Consider the following 20,718-nt stretch of genomic DNA (forward strand, 5'->3'; position numbering starts at 1 on the left):
TATTAAAGGATCACGCTTCTTCCACAGCACAACTTCATTTTCAAGAGCACAGAAGTTTGTTCAGAGCAGACAGATGGCCTCGGATCAGCTTCTGCTGCAAATGACTACTTGAATCTTAGGTACGAGGCGTGATTCAAACCTGACTGCTGGGGGTGCCAGGAAAATAAATGATAGCTGCCAGGGTTGCAGTCTGTTGCCCAGCTAATTCCCAAAATCAGACTCTTGCTACTGAGAGCTGACAGCAGGGTTCAGAGATGACAAATGATCAGAAAATAACACAGTCTGTGCAGGCCTTTGGTCTGATCTCTGTCCAAGCCCGAAGAGTCAGCACCGGCCCTCTGCAAATGCTGCTCTTTGGCCCCAGAAGATACGGGTCACACATGGAATTTATGATTAATCCTCATTGTTAGAGCATGAATCTTCAGTAAAGAATAATTGCTTTAATTAGTTGTCAGTGTTTTGTGCTGTCTGTGGAGAGATACCTGCTTACCTTCCTCCCCTGAGACCTGGTCTCTACAGGACCTGACTGAGGCGGGTGAGGGGATAGTTGTACCCCCAGGGCTGGATGCAACATTCAAACCAGTCTGACAGTATCAAGTATGGAGCAGGAAAGCTTAAAATCTGTGCCAAGGGCTGTTTGATACAGTGTTTAATGTTTCTAACTTTCTTGGGTTCATTTAAGTGTTTAGCAACTGGTTGTTTGCTTTTTTGTTACAACACAGGTAATGGAGGTAACCTCTCATTTCTGACTTTGGCTTGAAAGCTCCCATTGCCCAGGAGGTTTTGAAGCTCACCCTTTTTACTTGTTTGTTAAATCTTCATTTTATTGAGCTTATCTCTGCACACACCTGCTTCCTTATGCCCACCTCAGAAATAAACCTTGTCATACAAATTCCATAGCTCATTTTACACCTCTCCCAACAAAATGCAACCTCTTGGTCACACGGGTCTCCCTTGAAAGGAAAGAGCAATTTGTAGCAGTTCTTTGCCCAGTTCCTCGTGCCTCCCCCCGGCGCTGAACTCCGCCGAGAGCTCCCTGAAGGTGATGCAGACGCGGCGGTGCTCGATGTGCCTGCGGTGGATGCCGTGTTTCCACTTGTACCGGGCATCCCCGTGCAGCACCACCAGCGACCTCTGCGGCAGGAGGATGGCCACACTCACCTCCTTCCCCGGAACCAGCTTTGGGGACAAAAAGCACTTGGCTCCCTCTTCTCTTAATTCCTCCTTACTGGAAATGGGAAATAATTGGATGGTGTCCTCTGAATCGCAGGACATGGAGAGCACAGTTGTTGAGAGCAGGTTGAGGCTGACCAGACGCTCCCCCCAGAGCCAGCAGTCATCAAAGTGGGGGTCGATGGCAGAGCCCCTCTCTGGTCTGTAGTCCAGGTTACACTGTTCCACAGGTAAGAAACCACTGAGCACAGCACAGGCCTTCATCTGTGCCACAATCTTCCTGCTGAAACTCGGCAAGCCAGTAAAGCTGCCAGCTTTCAGCCTTTGTTTCTTGAAGTTCACCTTGGGTCCATAGTCCTGTTGGAAAAGAAGAGGCAGGGAAAAGCTAGTGTAAAGGAAAAATCTAGGACAAGTCTTTTTGGAGAGGCTGTTCCTGCAGATTTCTGTTCTCATCTCTTCCAGTGACCTGGTTGCCAGGTTGCAAAAGGACTCAGTGAATCTACGTTAATCTCTCTGGATTTATAAAATAAAACCAAATCTGAACACCCACTTCTTTCCCTTGGAGATTGTGTGAACTTTAATGCTTGAACACGCACCATCAAATACCGTTTGTTGTAACTATCGTGTGTTTTTGCAAGAAGTTGATTTTAATTACAGGTAATTCTTGCCATTGATTTCAGGAAAAGCTTTCAAAGGAAAACACTTAATGAAACATCTCAATATTTTGGGTTTTAACTGAAAACAGCTTTCCTTTTCCAGAGGGATCTAAGATCAGATGTGCTTCCAAAGTCCAACCTGTTTCTTTCGGCCAGACTGTGATGGTTTCCAGTCATCTTGATCCATCAGTTCCACTACCTCACACTCTTCATCTTCACTAATGAACTCCTCCACCAGGAACACCCCTGGAAAGGGAAATGCCCAGCCAGCAAATTCCGAGTGCTCATTTCCTTTAGCTAGGCCTGTTGCTGGACAGTAAGTGAAATTATCTTCTCCCTGTGGAAATATCAACGGAAAAGGAAAAAAAAAAAAAAAGCAATAAGATATATCCATTATTTACCCCTGCAACCTTGCTATTGCAGCATGAAAACTGTACAGTATTCTTGCAGACAAGAGAAATTTTACAGCTGCTTTTGGGGAAACTGCTCTTTTTTTTCCAGCTGCAGCATCAATGTGCTGCTTGCTTGAAGCCACTTCTTTTTCCTAGTGATATCTTTATCCTGGAAAGGCAGGGAAGAACCGATGATCCTCAGGGCCACAGGTATAAGGAGATTAATGGTGGGTATTGCTGCAGAGATACGGTTTGTCATAGCAATAAATGCTGAATGAGGAAAGTTGATGAAAATCGCGCAGCCCACAAGGCTGAGCTGTAACAAATGAACGCGAACGGAACACGTGAGGCTCAGGTGAGCCCCGACTCGGCTTGTGAGCGTTATTGAGGTGACCAAGTCACAGTACCGGGGGCGCGGCCGCCGGGGGGGCTCTGCCCGGTCCCCGTCGTGTGACCCCGGGGTCCCGGCCCCGCTCCGGCCACGGCGGTCCCGCAGCCGCCCCGCCCCGAGGGGCCACGGCCGGCGGCCCCCACCGCCCCCCGGTTCCTCCCGCCTCCCCGCCCCGCCCCGCCGCCCGCCCCCTCCCCGGTACCTGCGGGGGCGGAGCGGCCGGCGCGGGCCCCTCGCAGAGCAGGCAGGAGCGGATCCCCTTGCAGCCGCAGCCCGGCCCTCCGCCGCCGCCCGCCGCCCGCATCCCGCCGGCTGCGCCGAGGACACAGCCCTCCGCTCCCGCTCCTGGTCCCGCCCTTCCTTCCTCCCCGGCTCCTCTCCCTCCTCCCCGGCCGCTTCCAGGTGAGGGCAGCGGGGCTGGGCGCAGGCCGCGCGGCCGGGCAGCGGGGGTGGAAGGGGGGTGCGGGCGGACTCGCGCTCCCAACAGCCCCCGCGGCGCGCCCGGGCTCCGCGCCGCTGTTCGGCGCCGCGGGGGACGCTGGGAGTTGTAGGCGCGGCGCACGCCCCGCGGGGGCGCCTCAGGGCAGCGGCCGGCACCGGCCCCTCGCGGTGCTCGGTGTCCGGAGGCGGCGGTGACGGGCGAGGCCTCGGGCCGGGGCCGCACCTGCCCCGCCCGGCCCGGTCCGGCCCTGCCCACGGGCGGAGCCGCGGCCTGCGCCCGCAGCCGGTGATACCCCGCGGCCCGGAGGCCGCCCCGGCGTGTGCGGACAGCCCCGGCATCCGTGGCCTTGTCACCACCGCGGCATCGCGTCCCGGGGCAGCGCCAGCCGTGCCAGGCGCGCCGGGCCGGGCGCTGCAGGGCGGCTCCGAGCGAACACGGTCAGGTCAGGGGATGCCCGGCTGTGGGGCTCCATCCCGGGAGCTGCGCTGGGGCAGGAGGGGCCTGTTCCCAGTGCGATGACCCCGGCGTTCAGCAGCCCCCGCGGTGGCCGAACGTACCCTCTGCAGCATCACCCGCGGTGCTGTGGGACGTGCCGTGCCGTGCCGTGCCCGGCCTTCCCTGCAGCTCCTGCCCTGGCACAGCCGTCGGGGGTGTCAGTGTGCCAAAGAGAGGGCGACGGCCACGTCCAGTCACTGGTGTCACACTTCTATTGTAGACACAGGGTCTGAGGGAGGTTTGGTTGGAGAAGCCTGACCCTGTGGTTTGACTCTCAGGGAGAGCTCTGTCGTTTGGAGGATCAAATCCCAAACAGCTGCTGTTTAACGTGGTTTTCAGTTCAGCTCTTTGTGCTTGTATACAGTATTCCAGTGTATACAATGTTGTAGTGCCCCGTTGCTCATGACACAGTGTTGCAGGTGCTGTAGGTTTGGCGTGCTGCTGAAACCAGACCCGAGGACAGCTCAGTGCCCCGTGTGCCCCTCACGATGTGCTGGAGCGGCATTTAGGCAGCACTGATCTAACACAGAAAGACAGGAGTGAGCCCGGCCTTGGAGCTCTGTTCTCCTTTATTTCCCTCTCTTGGAATCAGTGTCAGGAAGAGTGGGCGGCCCTGGTCCAGTCATTTTGTGGAGCTCTTTTGGCCTTGTGAGCACTGTTATTCCAAATATCAGCATATCTCTCTGTGTGTGTGTCTACTGAAACATCAGTTCATCACCAACAAGACAGAGAACTCTGTTATTTTTTTTTCCTTGATGAGGAAACGATGTCCTTGATTGTTGTGTGCTTGAATTTCTGCTGGTTAATTCAGTTTTCCAAAATTTTTGGGAATTCAGAAGTCATCAGGCAAGAGTCTGTCCAGCTGGCCAGGCCAGTGAGCTCAGTGTCACTTTCTTGGGAAAAAAAAAACATTCACAGCAGGTGTACTGACTCTTAATGCTGCTTTTTGTTTGAAAGAGTGTTGGAATTCCTGGAGCAGAGCCCGGGAGAGGCACAAACAGGTACCTGTGATGCTGTCCTGGTCCTGAGTGCCATCACTCATGGACAGCTTTCACCTGCAGCAAGTCTGTCACTCCAACAGCCATGGGATGTATCCCTGTTGGTTTGGAGATGGATTGGATCAGCGTGCTGGGAGCCTGTGCCCAATCTAATAATAGTCTTTGCCATGTTCATTTCAACCAAGTAAAAAAAGGTGATTTCCAACACAGCAGCAAAAACAGTAGATAACCTCATAATATTTTTTTTCCTCCCCTGGAGCTGTTGAAAGCATTTCCTCTTATTCCCATTTTTTTTTTCAGGAAGGTAACCAGAAGACATCCTACAGCTGACTGATTAGTGAGTCCAGCAGAGAGGTGGAGGTTAAAAATGTCAAAAATTACTACAGAACTTCTTTTGGAAAGAGCAGTTCCAAGATCTACGAGGCTCCGAAAGATTGAGACGCTGAAGTAAGTGCAGACAGACCCATGGAAACTTCCAGATTAATTCAACCTGGCAATGTCTTTTTATCTGTGTGTCTTTCTTCCCCTAAACATTCTTTTACTTAAAAAAAAAGAGAGTTTCAAAGCACAGAGCTGAGAGGGCATTCCCAGTGCAGGATCAATGAGCAGTGGTGGCACTGCATTCACTAAAGAGGTTATTGGCAGGTGTCACCTTTTTTTGCCATTTCTATTGTATGCTCAAGGCTGGATCCTGATTTCCTAACCCCAGGGTATCATCTCTACCCCCAAAGCCGTTGCATCTTTGCTAGCAATTGCTTAATGTGAACAAGAGAATCTTCCAGCATGGATTTCAGAGGGTTTTTAAAGTATTTTTGGCATTATTTCCCTTCCATTTCCCTCTCCCTCCATCATGTTCCATCTCTTCTATATCCAGTAATCCTACTACCTCAAACATTGCAGAGGGAGAGAATAAACTCTGAATCACTTAAAAACCACTAAAAACAGTTTTGTCACTCAGGTCCTTAACAGAGGTCATTGCAAATATGTGTCCTTCCAAGTGTCTAACACAGAGCTAGCCAATCCAAGTGGCTCAGCTGGCCAGTTTCTGGCTGGCACCTTTGTTGTTTTTGTTGCTGATGTCAGGGGGTTTGGGTTTCAGATGTACTCTTTAAAGTTATTTCTTTCAGTTTGCCATGTGCTAAAGTAATTATTTTTAGTGAGAAACTCACATGTTTCTCTGAGGAGTATCAGCTGCAGTAATCTGGATAACAGAGGGGTGGGGAGATGTTTGAAGCTGTGGATTTTTGGACAGTGGCTTTCTCCATGCAGCTTCGTACTGTGATGTGTTTCAGAAAGTCTGTTTGGGGAACACCACTGAGTTTTTTTCCCCCAAAAGGACACCACAGTCACAGCTCTGCAGCCAGCTGGCTTGTCCTCAGCCTCTCTTATCTGCTCTGAGTGGCTGGTTACACTTCTGAGATGGCAAGTGAAGGAGAAAGGATCTTGCTTTCTGGATTTATCTCATTTATTCACACTTCATTAATATCTAGAAGCTTATTTTTGTAACTGGTCATTAGAGAAAGAGATTCTGTTTGTTAAAGGAACCCAAGCTTCTGCCCTCAAGAGATGTTGGCTGCCAGAACTGGAAGCTCCCTTTGGAGCTCACCTAAATGATCTAACCAAATATAAATAATCCTGCTTATATTATGCAGTTTTCACTTTCTTACAGAGACGGGATATTTCTTTTCCCCTCTCCAATATTGTACCACTTCCTCTTTCAGGACAAAGTTCTTCTGTTTTGGTGGCAGTCCTGGGATTTTGTTAGGTGAATCTCTACATTTACCATTGGAAGCTTTTGCAGCAAAACTCACTATGAAAGAAATGGAAAAAGCACTTTTTTGTCAAGTTAGTTCTTTAAAAACAGCCAGATTATTTGGGGACACACTCTACACTTGGCATGAACTGTGAAATAATAAATGTAGTGCATTCTATGGACAGGGTAGACTGAGGTTGTAGTGTCTCGAATTGCCACAGCTTGTCTTGTTGATTCAACATTGCACAGGAATAAAATACCAAACCTTTTAGAGGTGTAGCAATTTTTTCCTATCAAATAAGAACTTCTCTGGTGGTTTACTACTCCCAGCCAGCTCAGTTACCCCTAGGAGATTATCTGAATTGCAGGTTAACTGTACTTTGGCAGACCTGAGTCTCTGATGGTGTCTGTTAGCTCAGGCACATCAGCTATCCCACAGTATGCTCACAATCCAGAATGCTGCCACCAGTGTAGGAAATGGATTTGAAAAGAATTCTTAAAGCTTGATAGAAAGTTGATAGGCTGAAAAATATTTATAAAGTATTGTAACTAAGAAATAAGTTCATTTTTGATAGAATGGTGTCAGATTTTATATCTCTCATGTTTTACTATTTATTGAGATTAATAATAGAACAAAAACACTTTAAAACACTTTTTAGTTATTTCATCTTTATAGAAATTTAAAAAACTAACAAAATGGTGCTTCCATTATGAGGAAGCGATAATTCAACAGATAGTCAAGTTAACTCTAAAAAAACCAACACACCAGAAAAAGCAGGTTTGGTCAGTTGTACCCAGTGAGTTGTGCTGGACTGAGATGCCACCAGGTGGGACTGTCTATGCTATGAAATCAACATTTGTTCTTCCAGTGAGCTACAGATATTTCCTGGGTGGTTTTTTGGTTTTTGTTTTGTTTTCAGCCTGTCCAAGCTGCAATTGAAGAGTGGAGATTTAGACCCGCGCTTGTTTTCCCGCCTGAGGCACCTGCAGAAACTTGATCTCTCTGATAATTTACTGGACAAATTTCCCAGCAGCCTAACCCTCCCTGATCTGCGTGTCCTGAACTGCAACAATAACAAGCTGGAAGATGTAACTGCTCTGAAACAGTTCCCTCTGCTCGAGGAGCTGACCTATGAGAACAATGTGTACTTGACAGTGAGTTACCCCCCTCCTTACATTCAACAGAGAGGCAAACAAACAGCAGTTGTGCAAAGTTCTTACATATTGTTCTTGGGCAGCAAGTGCTAGGGCATTTGAGAAAGCAGCCAGCCTTTGTGAGACATTTAACCACTTTGTGCCACTATTTCTCAATCTGCAGAAGTGACTTGCCCAAAACCACTCAGATATTAAGATCTGTGTCCTGATTCTCTAGGCCAGAGTCCTGTCTTAGTTGGCTTATCAGGCACAGTACCTTATGCTCATGCTAGTGTAAAATACAGGAATGACTGTGTAGAGATGTCCTTACAGAAACACAGAATCACAGAATGGTTTGGATTGGAAGGGACCTTAATGCTTATCTTGTTCCACCCCATGGGCAGGGACACCTTCCATTAGACCAGGTGGCTCAGAACCCCATCCAATCTGGTCTTAAACACTCCCAGGGATGGAGCAGCTACAGCTTCTCTGTGCATCTGTGCCAGTGCATCACCACAGTAAAGAGTTTTTTCCTAATATCTAATGCTAGTTTTATTTCCTCATATCTGTATTAGTTTTTGTGCCCTCTGTGCTCTGGAAAGGCAGACTGGGTCCTCAGATGAGGGTTTAAACTTGGTGATTAGTCCGATTTAGGTTTTGACTTCTCCCAAGAGGATCTGCTGACTGTACAAGTCAAACATCCAAAACTGATTTTACTCGTGCTGTAAACTGGCATCAGCCACTCACCATCCCCACATGCTTATTTGCTGTGGCACACTGGCAGTATGTCTGTGCCTGATGGTGAACTATCTGACCCAAGGAATTCCTGCTGGAATTCCTTGCCTGGAGGCAGGACAGGCCTTCCCCTGTGTTAGAGTTCAGGGATATGAACAGAGCTCCCAGCCTTGCACTCAGGCCCAGCAGATGAGCAGTTATACAGCCCCCATCTTGTGCTGGATGTTAGCACTGCCTGAGGGCTGGGCAGCCCTGTCTGCAGTTTAAGATCCCAACTCATAGAGAACGTTAATTCACACCTAAAATGTGAAATTCAAGTTGAAAATCCTGAGGAGATTTTATGAAATGGCTTTCCCTTACTAAATATATCATTCTCATATAGGCTGTTTCTTAATCAAGGACTAAAGGTAAAGCGAGTACCACACATAAAAATTTTATAACTCCAGTGTTTTCTCTTTCTAGCTCAATGATGACTATAAAGTAATGTTTCTTTTGCAAAATCTTCGTCTGCTCAATGGCAAGGACATAACCAAACTGGCCAACCATGTGAGGCGTGTCAACAGCCATAAGCTCACCAGCAAGGTAAGATGTGGGATATTTCCTTAACCTCTAAACACCTCAAAAATAACTAAATCCTGTGCTCAGTGTAGTGACAGAACTGCAAACAAGCTTCAAGTGGTTTGCAAAACCTGTGGTATGATCTGAGCCCAACCTGCAGAAAGGGCCACTCAGGAAATGTCTTACTTTGCTTTCTCTGGTCACTGCTGGCATCTGCTCTACCTGTTCTGTGCAGGCAATTTGCCTTTGGTTTAGGTGACAGGAGCAGGGCCATCCAGGTCTTTGTCTGATCCTGTAGTTTTTCAGATTGCTCTGATCATCATTCAGGAATAGGAGAAGCCTGGTGCTCCCAGAACAGCTGCAAACCCCTCCCCATCTAATTTAAGTTACTGTCCAGGCCCCAGGAGAGGGGAACACAAAACCAGGCTCTGGATAATCCCGCTTTTTCCAGCATTCACCAGGAACAAGGATTTGTTCTTTCTTCTTCAGTTGTGAATGTTTAGAATTCTATTTTCACTCATTTGTCTACACAATTTAGCTCCTGACAGATTGTCCCCACAAGGCATCATTGTGATCTTGAGCAAAATGATTGTTCAATTATGAAAAGGGTTTGATTGGGTAGTTGTTTTCGTGTATTACTGCTCTTACCATTTGCATTCTAGTTAATTGATCTTCTTAATTCCTTCTGTGTAACAGTGGGGGAAAACTCAGATGCTGAAAACTGGGATGAGTTCTGCTGAGTGTTGTCTGTGTAAAACCTGTGAACCTCAAAGGGTCTCTGTGAGAGCTGCTCAGCCTCTTGTCCCAGACAGCTGATCATGGTGGCTGTTAAATGAGACACCAAACACTCCCCTGTGCTGTTCTTTTTGTGGTGTCTGTGCCCTGATGCCTTTCCCTGATGTTATTTTTACCTGCCTGCCCAGTTCTTAGTCCTGTGTCTCAATATAAAAATGTCTGTTGGGTCCAAACACTGATGGATGTGTTACTGCCCACCAGAAACTCCGATGGGAAACTGTGCTGGCAGGTGAGCATCCTGTAGTCAGCAGCCTTTTGGAGTCCAGGTATCTCTCTAAATGGGTCCATGCTGACAGTGTCTGCTTAGCCACACTCACTCCAGCTTGGTACAGAGGAACTGACTTTCTCCTTAGCTGAAGCGGTCATTTGAACATGAATAAATAAATTAAAGTGGTGCCATCACATAGGGTGCAGCACTCAGGGTTGGCCACTTCTTAAATGTTTTCACACGTTCTCTTGTGCTTTTCTGTTGAATAAACTCAGTCTTTCTGCCTAGGTTACTGCTCACTGGAAAAAATTCTTCCGTGACCAGCTTCCTGAGAAATACACAGCTGAGCAGGTGAAGTCCATCAAGAAAAAGTTCCTGAAGTCAGTACAGACCAATGTGGTGTATGGGCCCAGCTCACTCAGCGAGTTCACCCGCTGGCGGGTAGGTCACATCCCAGTCACCCTCCTGTTCTTCAGGCAAGGACCCTGCTCCTGGTTCTGCATGGACTGGATTTTAAAGCACTCCATGGATTTGGGTGCTCTTGCTGACAAGTGGTATCATTTTTCTCTTTCTTCACTGCTTTGTTAAGCAGCTAATAGGACTAAATGTGCACCAAGTTGAAATGGCTGTCATTAAATATTATTTTTTAATTCATAAGCAATAATGATACTTGTACTAATTAATCAGACTGCAATGTCCTTAATACTTAATTATTGCAAATTAGTTTAATAGTAACTTTTATTCTTGATGAAAGAGTAAAGATAACGACAGAAGTGTAGCTGCTCCCAGCAGGGAAAGACACCATTTAGTTTGTAACATTTCTTTGATTTGTTTGTTCATACATACAATTGAGACTTCCATCTCTCCTTTGTCTTGTTTTATTGCTGTGCTGTTGTTTCCACAGCTTTGTACTCTGAATGCCCATGACAAAGTGAAGTTCTTGGGTCATGTAATGTCAGCTGAGTACTCCTCCACCACTTGTGAAATTCACACAGAATAGTGGGAGCAGATATTAAAAACTCAGCAAAGCAGTTCTTTGTGCCATGACACATCAGAGCTTGACATGCTGTGGCTTTTTTGTCGTCGTCTTTTTTTTTTTAACATATCCACATATTTGCTTCTCAGGTGAAAATGATTGCAGAAGAGTTTCTGGCACACTCACTAGGTGTGGAATTAAACTCTGATACTGAACCAGAGGAAAAGACAGATGAGAATGAGGAAGAAAGCACAGAAAGCCCCAGGGAAGCTGCAGAAGACGTGGCTCAGGTAGGTGATTTTTCCAGTTACATTAGCAATGTTCTTTCTGTTTCCTGGGAATTCAGCAGCTCTTGTCAGTTCACATTTATGACCCTTTGGTAACCACAGGGGCAGTCTCAGGCTCCAGCCTGTACCCAACAGCTCAGGGTTCTTCTTTACAGCCAGATTGAAGCTTTCCCAGAAATGTGAAGGTGGAGTTGCTCCCTCAGAGAGCTTCCATTCTCACAGGGGACAAAAACATTTAGTGAGTGCAATCCTACTCACTCCACCTCTCCTCTAGGAAGAGATATTTTAATTAGAGTCCTGGGCTGATGCCTGGCCAGGCTCTGCTGGTGTTTGCCTGCTTAGAAGTGGCTGCAGACTGAACCCCTGTGGTCCATAGGCCAGATTTGGTTTTCCACATCATATATAAATTGCAAATAACTGAGACGGGGGAAGGGAGCTGAAAAGGAGGCTGGCTGCATGGTTTTCATTAGCTTCTGCCTCTAGGACCCCTGCAGCTCTGAGCTGCCTGATCCCTGCAACTCAGTCTATAACCGTGGGAGGATACTTGCATTTGAATAATTAATGTCTTTAACTTACAAATTATCTGCACATCTCGGGGACACCAAAAACCTTCTGCAGAACCTGACAACATGACAACGTGCCTTATAGGTCACAGTAACACCCAGCAAGAGGAAAAGAAATCATTCAAAATCAAGCCCTGGAAACAAGAGGTCCAAGACCCAGGCAAACACCGAGGAGGAAGCTGCAGTTAATCCCAGAAAATCTGGTCATGTGGAGGATGACCCAGCTCCTGATAAACCAAGAACATCGAACCAACCAGCCAAGGTGGCAACCCCTGAGCAGGGAGCTGAAGGGACACACAAGAATGGAGAGCAGTTTCCCAAGGGGCAAAGCAACAGAAGATCCAGCCAGATGACAGGGGAACAGATAAACCAGGAGCAGGACAGCAGCGTGGTTACCTTGACCCCTGTGAAGAATTCCAAGCGTAAGGTACATCCATCAGCACCCTTGGGACTGGCTTTGGGCCTCTTGGTTTATAGTGGGAGGAGCGGACTTCAGCTTTCTTCAGAGCTCTGCACAGCTGGGGGCTCATAGTTGGCCAAATATATTGTGAGTTTTGGTTTGGTTTTTTTTTTTTTTTTGTCATTGTTTTAAATCTCTCAGAGGCATCAAGGGAGAGAAGGAACCCCCCAGGAGACCCCAGTGGATCCCCTCTGGGGGATGGATGGACCAGCGCTCCGAGGTGGTGCACTGACAACCTGTGCTTAGAAATGGGACTGGCAAGCCTTGCTCTCAGCTCAGGGGCTGCATGGGGAAAGGTGTTTCCCCCTCAGCTCAGGCCAGTGGGGATTTAAAGGGTTTTCCATGTTTCTCTGCTGTAGGAAATGGGGTTCTCTGCTGGGGTCTGCTGGGCACATCTTTGCTAAACAGTTCCCTGCTGCTTTAGGAGTCTTGAGCATTGTGGCACCTCAGTCTCTCCTGTTCTCCATAGCACAGATGGGCTGAAAAATACTTGGGTTTAACTCAGATTGCTGTGTTCATTAGAGGGGTCTGTCAAGGCAATCACAGGCAAACCGTGTCAGGGGAATGAATTTTCTAAATGTGGATGGTTTATTGTAGGAGGATGTCAGTGCAGAGCCATTGCATTTTCTTCAGTGTCACAGTAAAGGCAACAGCCGCGAGGATTTTAAAACGCAGCTCTGGTCCTGTGTCTTCGAGCCAGTGCTAGACTCTGGAGCCAGGAAAGGTGAGCTCTTAAAGAGGTTTGCAGGATTCCCAGAACCACCTGGCTCTGGAATCCCAGTGGACTCCATGCCTTAGACCCCTGCTCCTTCAAGCTGTAGTCTCCATTGTCAGGAAGAGACTTGCTTACGTATTTCTCCTTTGACTTCAAAAACAGGAGACTGGGAGAGCACCAGGCAGTGATAAGCTGCAGTCTTCATGTGTTATCCCTGAACCTGGGAACTTCTCACCCACTATTTTCCTCTTTCAGATCCCATTGTGAGCTCCTCCAGAACCGTGGCAACCTGTGGAGGGGAATCTGTCTGTCTGATTGATTGTGAGACAGGGACAGTGCTGAAAAAGTATAAAGTGGCTACAGAGGTGGGTTGCAAGTGGGAAGGGTAAGCATTGAATGGGAATACTTCAATCTGTAATAATCACAATACCACAATCTGAAATAATTACGATCTCTGATAATCCATATTACAAAGAAAGTGTTAGGGTGGAGAGATGTTAGTCTGAAAGTGTTAGTGTGGAGAGATGTTAAGATAAAGATAGATAATAAACATTGTTTGTTTATCCTTTTAGCCTGGTTTGAGTTTATTTTTTATTAGTTTAGGAGATTAGCCTGCCAGTCCTCACACAGGTGTGTCTGGCTGCTGAGCCTCCTTGACAGCACAGAGGAATAAACATCCTCTTTCTGTAGTTTATGTTCTTCTGAGAGCTGTTTTGAGTTTTGATGCTCCATCTTAAATAGTCATGTCATTTCACCTTTCACCTGACACTTGTGACAGTTGTCCTTTCTCTGAGATAACAGCCAGCACCCTGCTGGCTGTTCTCTGTTCTCCGTCACCCCAGTCTTGTTTTCCTTGTGTCCCAGGAGTTCTTCAGCGTTGCATGGACAACCCTCACAATGGTGATCAGCGACAGCCACAAGAAAGCTCACAACATCCTGGCAGCTGCAGGGAGGAGAGGCATTGTCAAACTGATCCACGTGGCAGCCGACTTCTGCTATGGAGAGATAAAGGCTCACAAGAAGCCCATTGCTACTGTCTGCTTCAGCCCAACCCAGGAGACCCACCTCTTCAGTAAGTCTGCTTCAGAATCCCTGGTTTTAGTTCTGATGTGGAAAAGTCAGGGCTTCCTAAACAAGGGGCATTGTCACCAGGGCAAGCAGGGACGCACGAACAAAAGGCATGGACAGGCATTAGGGAGAGAACATTGTTACTCTCCTGTGGCAGCAGCCTCCAGCAGGAACAGCTTGTTTCAGCCAGAGCCTGTCTCTTTAGCTGAGGTGCAGCAGCTCCTGTTTCTCCTTTGGTGGCTCTCAGGGTGGCTGTCACACACACATTAGCCACAAACAAGCTCAGTAGTGGATCTGTTCCACAGGGATGAGTAAGAAGAAAGGCAGAGCAGGCAGCTGAGAGCCAGGCAGTGGCAGGTCTCTCCTCCAGCACAGCAGCCTCTTATGGGCTGTTGGGTTTCATTTTATCCCACAATGTGCTTAATTGACTTTTTTTTTTTTTAATGTGAGTTCTATGCCTCAACAGAGATTTCTGTTCAGGTCCTGATGTCAAGGAGAGCTTTGCCACACACAGTAGGGCCCACAGAGGCTGTGGCTCATGGAGTGGTAATGAACCATCATGTTACAAATTGCAGCTGCATTGTCAGGCTGTACAGTGAGCTGGTACAGAGCCATTCAGGCCACACCTGCACCCCACAGCACATTGTTTCTTTTGCCTACAATTACCCACATCCTGGAGTGGTTAAAGTGCTACATGAACCATTAAAAGTGGACTATTTTTTTAGAATAGGGGATACTTTTCAAGAAGCTCAGGAGTGCCAAAAGCAGAAGCAGAGGAAAGGATAAGGAGGTTGGTAGCACAGCCATATAATGGTGTGGACAGCAAGACTTGTTATATATAATAGAAAAATTTAGAGTAATTAAGGGATTCTTTGCATCTTTTCTGGGGAGGGGACACCAACAAACTCTGAGTTTGAGGGCTGCCATCAGATGAGAGTCCAGGTTACTCAGAGTAATCTCTTAGAACTGTTTCTGCTTCCAGTGTATCAGCTTGGTGACATGTTTCTCACCCTTTGCGAGTGCCTTACTTTCCCAGTGGGAGCTGCTGTGGATGTGAACACAGTATGGATATGTGGAATAAAGTGATGTCTGCCTGAGAGTAGAGGTTGGAGCTCATATTTTAGATTCTACTAGAAGCCCTGTCCAGAAACGAGCGCAGAGGGCCACTAACTAAAGACCTTGCAAAGCCACAACTCAGTAATGGACACCAGGAAATAAATTATTTTATCTGCCCCTCTTAGAGCACAGGATAAGAACTCTAAGTACTGACTGTGCGTGTGTGACAATGTCTGGGACGTGCTCGGCCAGGAGCCTTGGGGACTGCTGCTGTGCTTTAATGAGCTCTCCAGAGCCTTAGAGGGTGACTGTGACTCAGGCAGAGTTGCCAGCTAGCAGGAGAAGAGCCAGATGAGCAGTGGTGTCACTACCTGCTTCTCTTCTGTGTCCCACAGCTGCATCCTATGACAAGCGAATTGCACTCTGGGATATTGGGGTTCCAGACTGTGACTACAATTTCAAAGCAAGGTAAAGGTTCAAAAACCACATGTGGCCAGTCCAAGAGCCTGTAACTATCACATCACAGCACCACTTAACTGCTTGTTCTCTGCTTTTTTTCAGCCAGCTGCTGGTGCTGGAAACGGCCTCCATCCCCCTACGGATTGCCCTGGTCCCCACCTGCCCAGAGCAGTACCTGCTGGCAGGCTGTGAAAATGGCTGTTTTGCCTGGAACATAAAACTGGATAAGGGACAAAAAAGCAGGTGAGAACCACAAGTTGGAGGTGTGCATTTGCTTTCCAGAACAAGAAGGGATAGTCCTAGCAAAGGCTTGATTTCTAACTGAGCAAAAGCAGCACGTCCTACCGAACTTAAACCATCCTCCCCTTCCCAGAGTGGACAGAAAAAAAAAGGAGCATAATGCTCAAGGACTGTTCAGAGCTTGTATTAAAGCTGCAGGTGTTGCAGACTGCTTTGCAGGAAGGCTGGCAGGAGTGTAATCCAATACCCCAAAACTCAAGGGTGTGTCATCTCCAGGCAGTGTAACGGAGTGTAAACTTTTGGATCAAATTCCAGGCTCACAGTGAGGCCTCCCCTGCCCCTGGTACGTGAGGTAACCCAGGAAACTGGGACCCTGTGAGAGCTCTCCTCTCTCCCTGAGAGGAGAAAATTATGAGGAAGAAGCAAGTAAAGTCATGCCCTGCTGACAAATATCCTGATGCCTGCAAAAGAGATGGAGTGCAGCAATCTCTTGAGCAAATAGACTTCTGCTGTACTAGTAAACCCAGGTGACCAAAGTGTGAATTCAAGTGGGAATTCACCCGAGCTTGGCAAGAGACTCACTAACACACAGATTTCCTTCTGGGCTCTGCAGCTGGGTGCCCTTTCACTGCTGGCTGTTCAGGACTTGGCTGATTTCACCCTTCCCCCCCTGCTCTAGGCCTTTTGAAGCCATATTCCAGTTTCCTGGTGAGGAAAGCATGACAACATCTCACAGGGTTGATGGTTTGGCTTTTCTCAATGATGATGTTGTTGGTGAGTATGAACACAACAGCACAATCCCAAAAACAGTGGGGCACTTCAGCATGTGCAGGGTGAAGCCAGCATGACAAGGAGAGGGGCTGAAAGGGGTGTGACAGCCTCTTTAGCTTTTGAGGGGCTGCACAGGATGGAGTTGTCTCCCAGAGTCACTTGTCTTTCCCAAAAAAGTGGCCTAGAGTGCACACCCGTGCTTGGACAGGACCAGAAATCATCTGGACACATCCCTGAGAGCACACATGGCCAAACAGTGCCAATGTGGAATGGGGGAGAGTCTCTTTCTGCTCAAGGGCTGGTGGCTCAAGTATTTTTTTTCAGGGGAACTGTGGGTTTCACATCATGGGCTGGCTCTTTCTGAACAACTTATGCTTGTTCTGCAGCTCAGGAACATAAGCACAGCACTGAAAATCCCTCTGCAAGCTCCAATTATCCTGAAATAAGGTAAAACAGGTGCAAACAGTTGCTGCTGGATCAGATCCCATGGCTTGAAACCCATATTCTGGATGGACCACCTCTGTCTCAGTGCACTTAGCTTCCCAGCAGCTGCCACAGCCTCTCCCTTCCTTTCTTCCCTAGTTTCCAAGAGCTCCAAACCAGGATGCATATACTTGTGGAGCTGGAGCAAGTCTTTTGATGCCAAGGGAAAAGGATGCCAACGGACAATGTCTGCAGTTATTCTGGCTGAGCTGGAGTGGTCCACAACAGACATGTCCTACCTGACACTCAGCACCTGCCCAGGTAGGAGCACTCATTTCCTGGGTAATGCTTTGTCCAGTTGTCCATGGCTCTCTTTTGATCCATGGGAGCAGCCTGGAGCTGGAGGCAGAGGCCTGGATTTCAGAGCTCTGCTCTCCCCCTGCAGCTCTGTGCAGCTCCAGCCCAGCACCTGCTGGGTGGAAATAACCCCAGTAATAAATAATTACAGCTGCACCTTCTGCCTGATAAGGGGGGACAGTCGAGGCTGGAGGGGCTTTCTTGCCCAGGTTTTCAAAGCACAGAGCTCACGGCTGGGCCCTGTGGAGCCACTGGGATGCTGAGTGCATCTGTGGGCAGGGATGTCACACACTGGGCAGCTGGGTTTGGAGACTGACAAGGAACAAACAAACCTGATCCAGTCAGCACTTCCCAAAACCAGCCTAAAAAAAAGTCAGGAGAAATCCCAAAGCATTTAGCACTAGCTTTTCTACACTAAACATAGCTGGTTTGTCCTCAAATGAATTCTTTCAGAGCAAGGTAGATTCGTATCTTTGTGCCACTAAGGGAATTTTGCTGAAATGTGGCACCCTCCATTGGTGATCCTGCAGCTGTCCTTTACAGCAGAACAGACTCTCAGCTCCACACTTGTTTCCCAGCTTTTTCTTCTGCTCTCACAGCAAAAGAGTACGTGTTCTGTGGGGATGAGAAGGGCAGTGTGTGGATGTACAGCCTCTCCAACTACACCACGGCCTGGGGCTCTCCGAAGGGAAAGCGCTCGGAGCGGAGGATCTCTCCCACACAGGTAGGGCTGAGGTGCTCTCTGGGCCTCCCTTCCACCCCAGGGCAGCTGATCCCACTCTCCTGAGCAGGCTTATCCCAGAACATGCCTTCTGTTTCCACAGCTGATCCTCACAAATAATTAAAAGCAATCTCCAGAGCGGGGCCAAGCCATTCACTGGGACAGGAAGGAGGAGCTGCAAAGCAAATCTGTCACCCCCTGCAGCTCTTCCTAAAACAGCCCTAAAAAAGTGGAGAGAAGCACAAAAGCACAGCTGTGCAGGCACCACATCCCCCAGGAATGGGAGGGAAGCCAGAGTGAACATTCCCTGGCAGGAAAGGGCTCACTGCTTCCCTATGCTCACTGACCCCTTTTCTGCCCAGTGTTTCCCTCTGGAGACAGCTCTCTTTTGGGCACTTTTGGGCTCTCTTTTGTCCCCTTGCCTGTCCCTCTGCAAGGACAAGCACAAACACTCCAAAGGCTCTCAGCCACGGGGCTGGAGCTGCATTAGACAGAGGTATGAAGTCACCCAGTGTTCCATTATTTCTTCCCTGGAAGGGTTTTTCAGGTATGGGAAGGGAGTCACCGTCCCTGGAGCTGGCACTCTGAGCTCTGCTCTGGGTGACAAGGTGCTGCTCGGTCACAGGCTGGACTCGATGCTCTGGGAGGTCTTTTCCAACCTCAACAATTCTGTGATTCCTCAGGTTTTTTGGAAGTGCATTGCCAAGCCACCAATCAGTTCCTCTGGGACTGAGGTGCAGCTGTTTTCACTTGTCCCTCCCTGTGCACTAAACCCTGGCCCTTTAGGAATATCCCACAGCTCCACCAGCCCTCAGGAGAAGGAAGAGCCTGTGCCTCAGGATGTCCAGGGCCCCATCTCCCCCTCAGACACGTCCCCACCCCCTCTGCTCTCCCACAGATCCTCAAGTGGCCGGAGCTGCGGGTGAACGGGGAGCAGCCCCCCGAAATCCTGGTGAACAACGTGGTGGCAGACCCTGCCTTCACCTACCTTGTTGTGCTGACCAGTGTGAACATAACAGCAATCTGGAAGAAGTCCTAGTCCCCTGTGCCACAGTTCCACCCCCGTGCTTTGACCTAGTGCAGTATTAGTGACTGTTACCATGTGCCCATGAACGTTTTCTAGAGCAGCTTTATGTGCAAGATGGAGAAAAAAAAAACAAAACAAGGTAAGAGTTTGTTAAACTCATCAGTTCATTGTAAACATCCGGTTTCTTTCACTGTAAGTTTACACAATTTGTGCATTTGTTTTATAGAAATGACACTTAATAAAACAAAATACCAGTTCAGCTGGCAGTGCCTGGACTTTTTGGCAGGAAAAGCAGAGAGTTCATCTGCAGCTGTCACTGAGCAGCTTCTCATGCTGGAATTGTACCCACGACAACCTCCCCAACAGCCCAGGACAAATATTTGCCTTAAGGCTCCAATTAGAAAACTAAAAATCACTTTTAATGACTAATCCACCAAATCCAACACGACATTTATCCTCTTGGCAAGTGCCTGTCTGCTATGAAAATAAAACCAAAACTCAAAATATTGCTGCTGCTGTCAAAAATTAAACAGAGGTGGGACAAGGGGGAAAGTATTTGCTATGAATGGAGGTTTAAATATTTCATCCAGTAACAGACACGTCATTCTGCCTCAGAAGTAACAGTGCTCCATTTTACTCAATTCCTTCTTGTTTGTCCTTAATAGCAACCTGTAAAGCAAAAGCAAAAATACACATGCTTAGACAAGAGTTGTTACGGAGCTGGAGGTTGGTGTTTAATCATTCCTGACTCTTCTGTGAATCACAACAACCCACCGTGCAAATCTCTACAGCAACCAGAATACTGAAGTTAAAATCAAAACCTCTTTACAAATTGGTGCCCTGGTGCCTTTTCCCAGCACATCAGAGGTACTGTCTCAGTCATAGCTTCCCTGAATTTGTCTGAGTAAGATTAAAGCTCAGGATTTGGGGGCTAAATCAATAAATAAACTGAGCAGAAGTGATGAGAAGTGAAAATATGGGCCCAGAGTTTTGTCAGGAGAAGTAAAAAAAAAATTAAAGAAAATAAAAATGCACTTAAGAGCAGGCAGGCTTTGACAGCAGCTGAACAACACAAGGAGGGCGGCTTGAATTAATTCATAAACCTAAACCCAGCAGCCTGAAGACACACAACAACAGTGCAACAAGGCCAGACCGTTTTAAGGAAAACAATCCCCTTACCCTGAACCTCTCTTCCAGGAGGGACAGTTCACTGATCAGGTCCGTGATGGCATTGGTGAAAGCTTCCTGGGGGCTGTAATCTGGGGTGGTTTGGACACGGATGATGATTTTATGTTCCAGAGGGTGTGGGACCTTGTACCCTGCGAACAGCACCTGCGGGTCCTTGAGCAGCTGCCTGGGGCGGGAATAAAAAACCCAAAGCGGTGAAATGAAGGGCGGCCAAAACCTCCCGAACCTCCCCGGAATCTCCTCCCCGCTTCAGCTTACGACTTGATGATGTTCCCGAGCGTGTGGTCCTCCTTGTTGATGGTGAACAGGCAGGCGTTGGGCACCTTGGTGTCCTTGTTGATGGTGATCCTGAGGTATTATGGGATACACGGGAGTTATCGATCCGTGCGCGTCAGGGCACAGCGGGGACTGGGGCCCGGGCTGCCTCCCCCCCAACTCCCCGCGGTCTGATTAGGGTTTAATTAGTCGCCCCCCGGGTTTCCCCTCACTTTTTCTCGCCCTCGAAGAGCAGGAAGGACTCGAAGGCCGGAGGCGCGTTCATCCCGCCGTTGCTATGGCGGCCGCCGCCTCGCTTCCGTTACGTCACTTCCGCCCGCTCGGTGCTCCTCGCGGCCCCACAGCGCCCCCCGCGGGCGGGAGGAGCCGCTGCAGGCAATGGGAGCCGGGCCAGCGGGGCT

General features: G+C 48.3%; 3 protein-coding genes across 3 annotated transcripts; 1 reads left to right on the plus strand and 2 right to left on the minus strand.

Annotated features, from left to right (window-relative positions):
• Window positions 1–799: 799 nt before the first annotated feature.
• Window positions 800–2,972, minus strand: ALKBH4 (alkB homolog 4, lysine demethylase). Its single transcript, XM_068210240.1, has 3 exons — window positions 2,815–2,972; window positions 1,969–2,166; window positions 800–1,530 (listed from the first exon to the last, which is right to left on the minus strand). Exons 1-3 carry the CDS (start codon window positions 2,914–2,916, stop codon window positions 940–942), a joined length of 891 nt encoding a protein of 296 aa, XP_068066341.1. The 5' UTR covers window positions 2,917–2,972; the 3' UTR covers window positions 800–939.
• LRWD1 (leucine rich repeats and WD repeat domain containing 1) lies at window positions 2,891–19,112 on the plus strand. Its single transcript, XM_068210239.1, has 16 exons — window positions 2,891–3,014; window positions 4,852–4,994; window positions 7,221–7,455; window positions 8,632–8,751; window positions 10,019–10,171; window positions 10,856–10,996; window positions 11,642–11,983; window positions 12,614–12,740; window positions 12,987–13,096; window positions 13,596–13,803; window positions 15,251–15,323; window positions 15,417–15,557; window positions 16,234–16,328; window positions 16,908–17,069; window positions 17,705–17,829; window positions 18,725–19,112. The coding sequence occupies exons 2-16, from the start codon at window positions 4,915–4,917 to the stop codon at window positions 18,863–18,865; spliced, it is 2,253 nt and encodes a 750-aa protein (XP_068066340.1). The 5' UTR covers window positions 2,891–3,014; window positions 4,852–4,914; the 3' UTR covers window positions 18,866–19,112.
• On the minus strand, window positions 19,000–20,684 carry POLR2J (RNA polymerase II subunit J). The gene is made up of 4 exons (XM_068210241.1): window positions 20,530–20,684; window positions 20,300–20,389; window positions 20,033–20,207; window positions 19,000–19,522 (listed from the first exon to the last, which is right to left on the minus strand). Exons 1-4 carry the CDS (start codon window positions 20,580–20,582, stop codon window positions 19,487–19,489), a joined length of 354 nt encoding a protein of 117 aa, XP_068066342.1. The 5' UTR covers window positions 20,583–20,684; the 3' UTR covers window positions 19,000–19,486.
• Between the last annotated feature and the right edge of the window lie 34 nt (window positions 20,685–20,718).

The sequence above is a fragment of the Anomalospiza imberbis genome, chromosome 20 (assembly GCF_031753505.1).
Source record: "Anomalospiza imberbis isolate Cuckoo-Finch-1a 21T00152 chromosome 20, ASM3175350v1, whole genome shotgun sequence".
Lineage (NCBI taxonomy): Eukaryota > Metazoa > Chordata > Aves > Passeriformes > Viduidae > Anomalospiza > Anomalospiza imberbis.

Excerpts from the sequence above, each read along its gene's own strand:
- ALKBH4 (XM_068210240.1), bottom strand. The coding sequence starts at position 2,916 with ATGCGGGCGGCGGGCGGCGGCGGAGGGCCGGGCTGCGGCTGCAAGGGG. Across the intron at positions 2,167-2,814 it reads CGGCCGCTCCGCCCCCGCAG|GGAGAAGATAATTTCACTTA; the intron begins GTACCGGGGAGG and ends ATATTTCCACAG. Across the intron at positions 1,531-1,968 it reads AGTCTGGCCGAAAGAAACAG|GACTATGGACCCAAGGTGAA; the intron begins GTTGGACTTTGG and ends CTTTTCCAACAG.
- LRWD1 (XM_068210239.1), top strand. The coding sequence starts at position 4,915 with ATGTCAAAAATTACTACAGAACTTCTTTTGGAAAGAGCAGTTCCAAGA. Across the intron at positions 12,741-12,986 it reads AGACTCTGGAGCCAGGAAAG|ATCCCATTGTGAGCTCCTCC; the intron begins GTGAGCTCTTAA and ends TTCCTCTTTCAG. Across the intron at positions 15,558-16,233 it reads GATAAGGGACAAAAAAGCAG|GCCTTTTGAAGCCATATTCC; the intron begins GTGAGAACCACA and ends CCCCTGCTCTAG.
- POLR2J (XM_068210241.1), bottom strand. The coding sequence starts at position 20,582 with ATGAACGCGCCTCCGGCCTTCGAGTCCTTCCTGCTCTTCGAGGGCGAG. Across the intron at positions 20,208-20,299 it reads CTCGGGAACATCATCAAGTC|GCAGCTGCTCAAGGACCCGC; the intron begins GTAAGCTGAAGC and ends TTCCCGCCCCAG. Across the intron at positions 19,523-20,032 it reads TCCTGGAAGAGAGGTTCAGG|GTTGCTATTAAGGACAAACA; the intron begins GTAAGGGGATTG and ends TTTGCTTTACAG.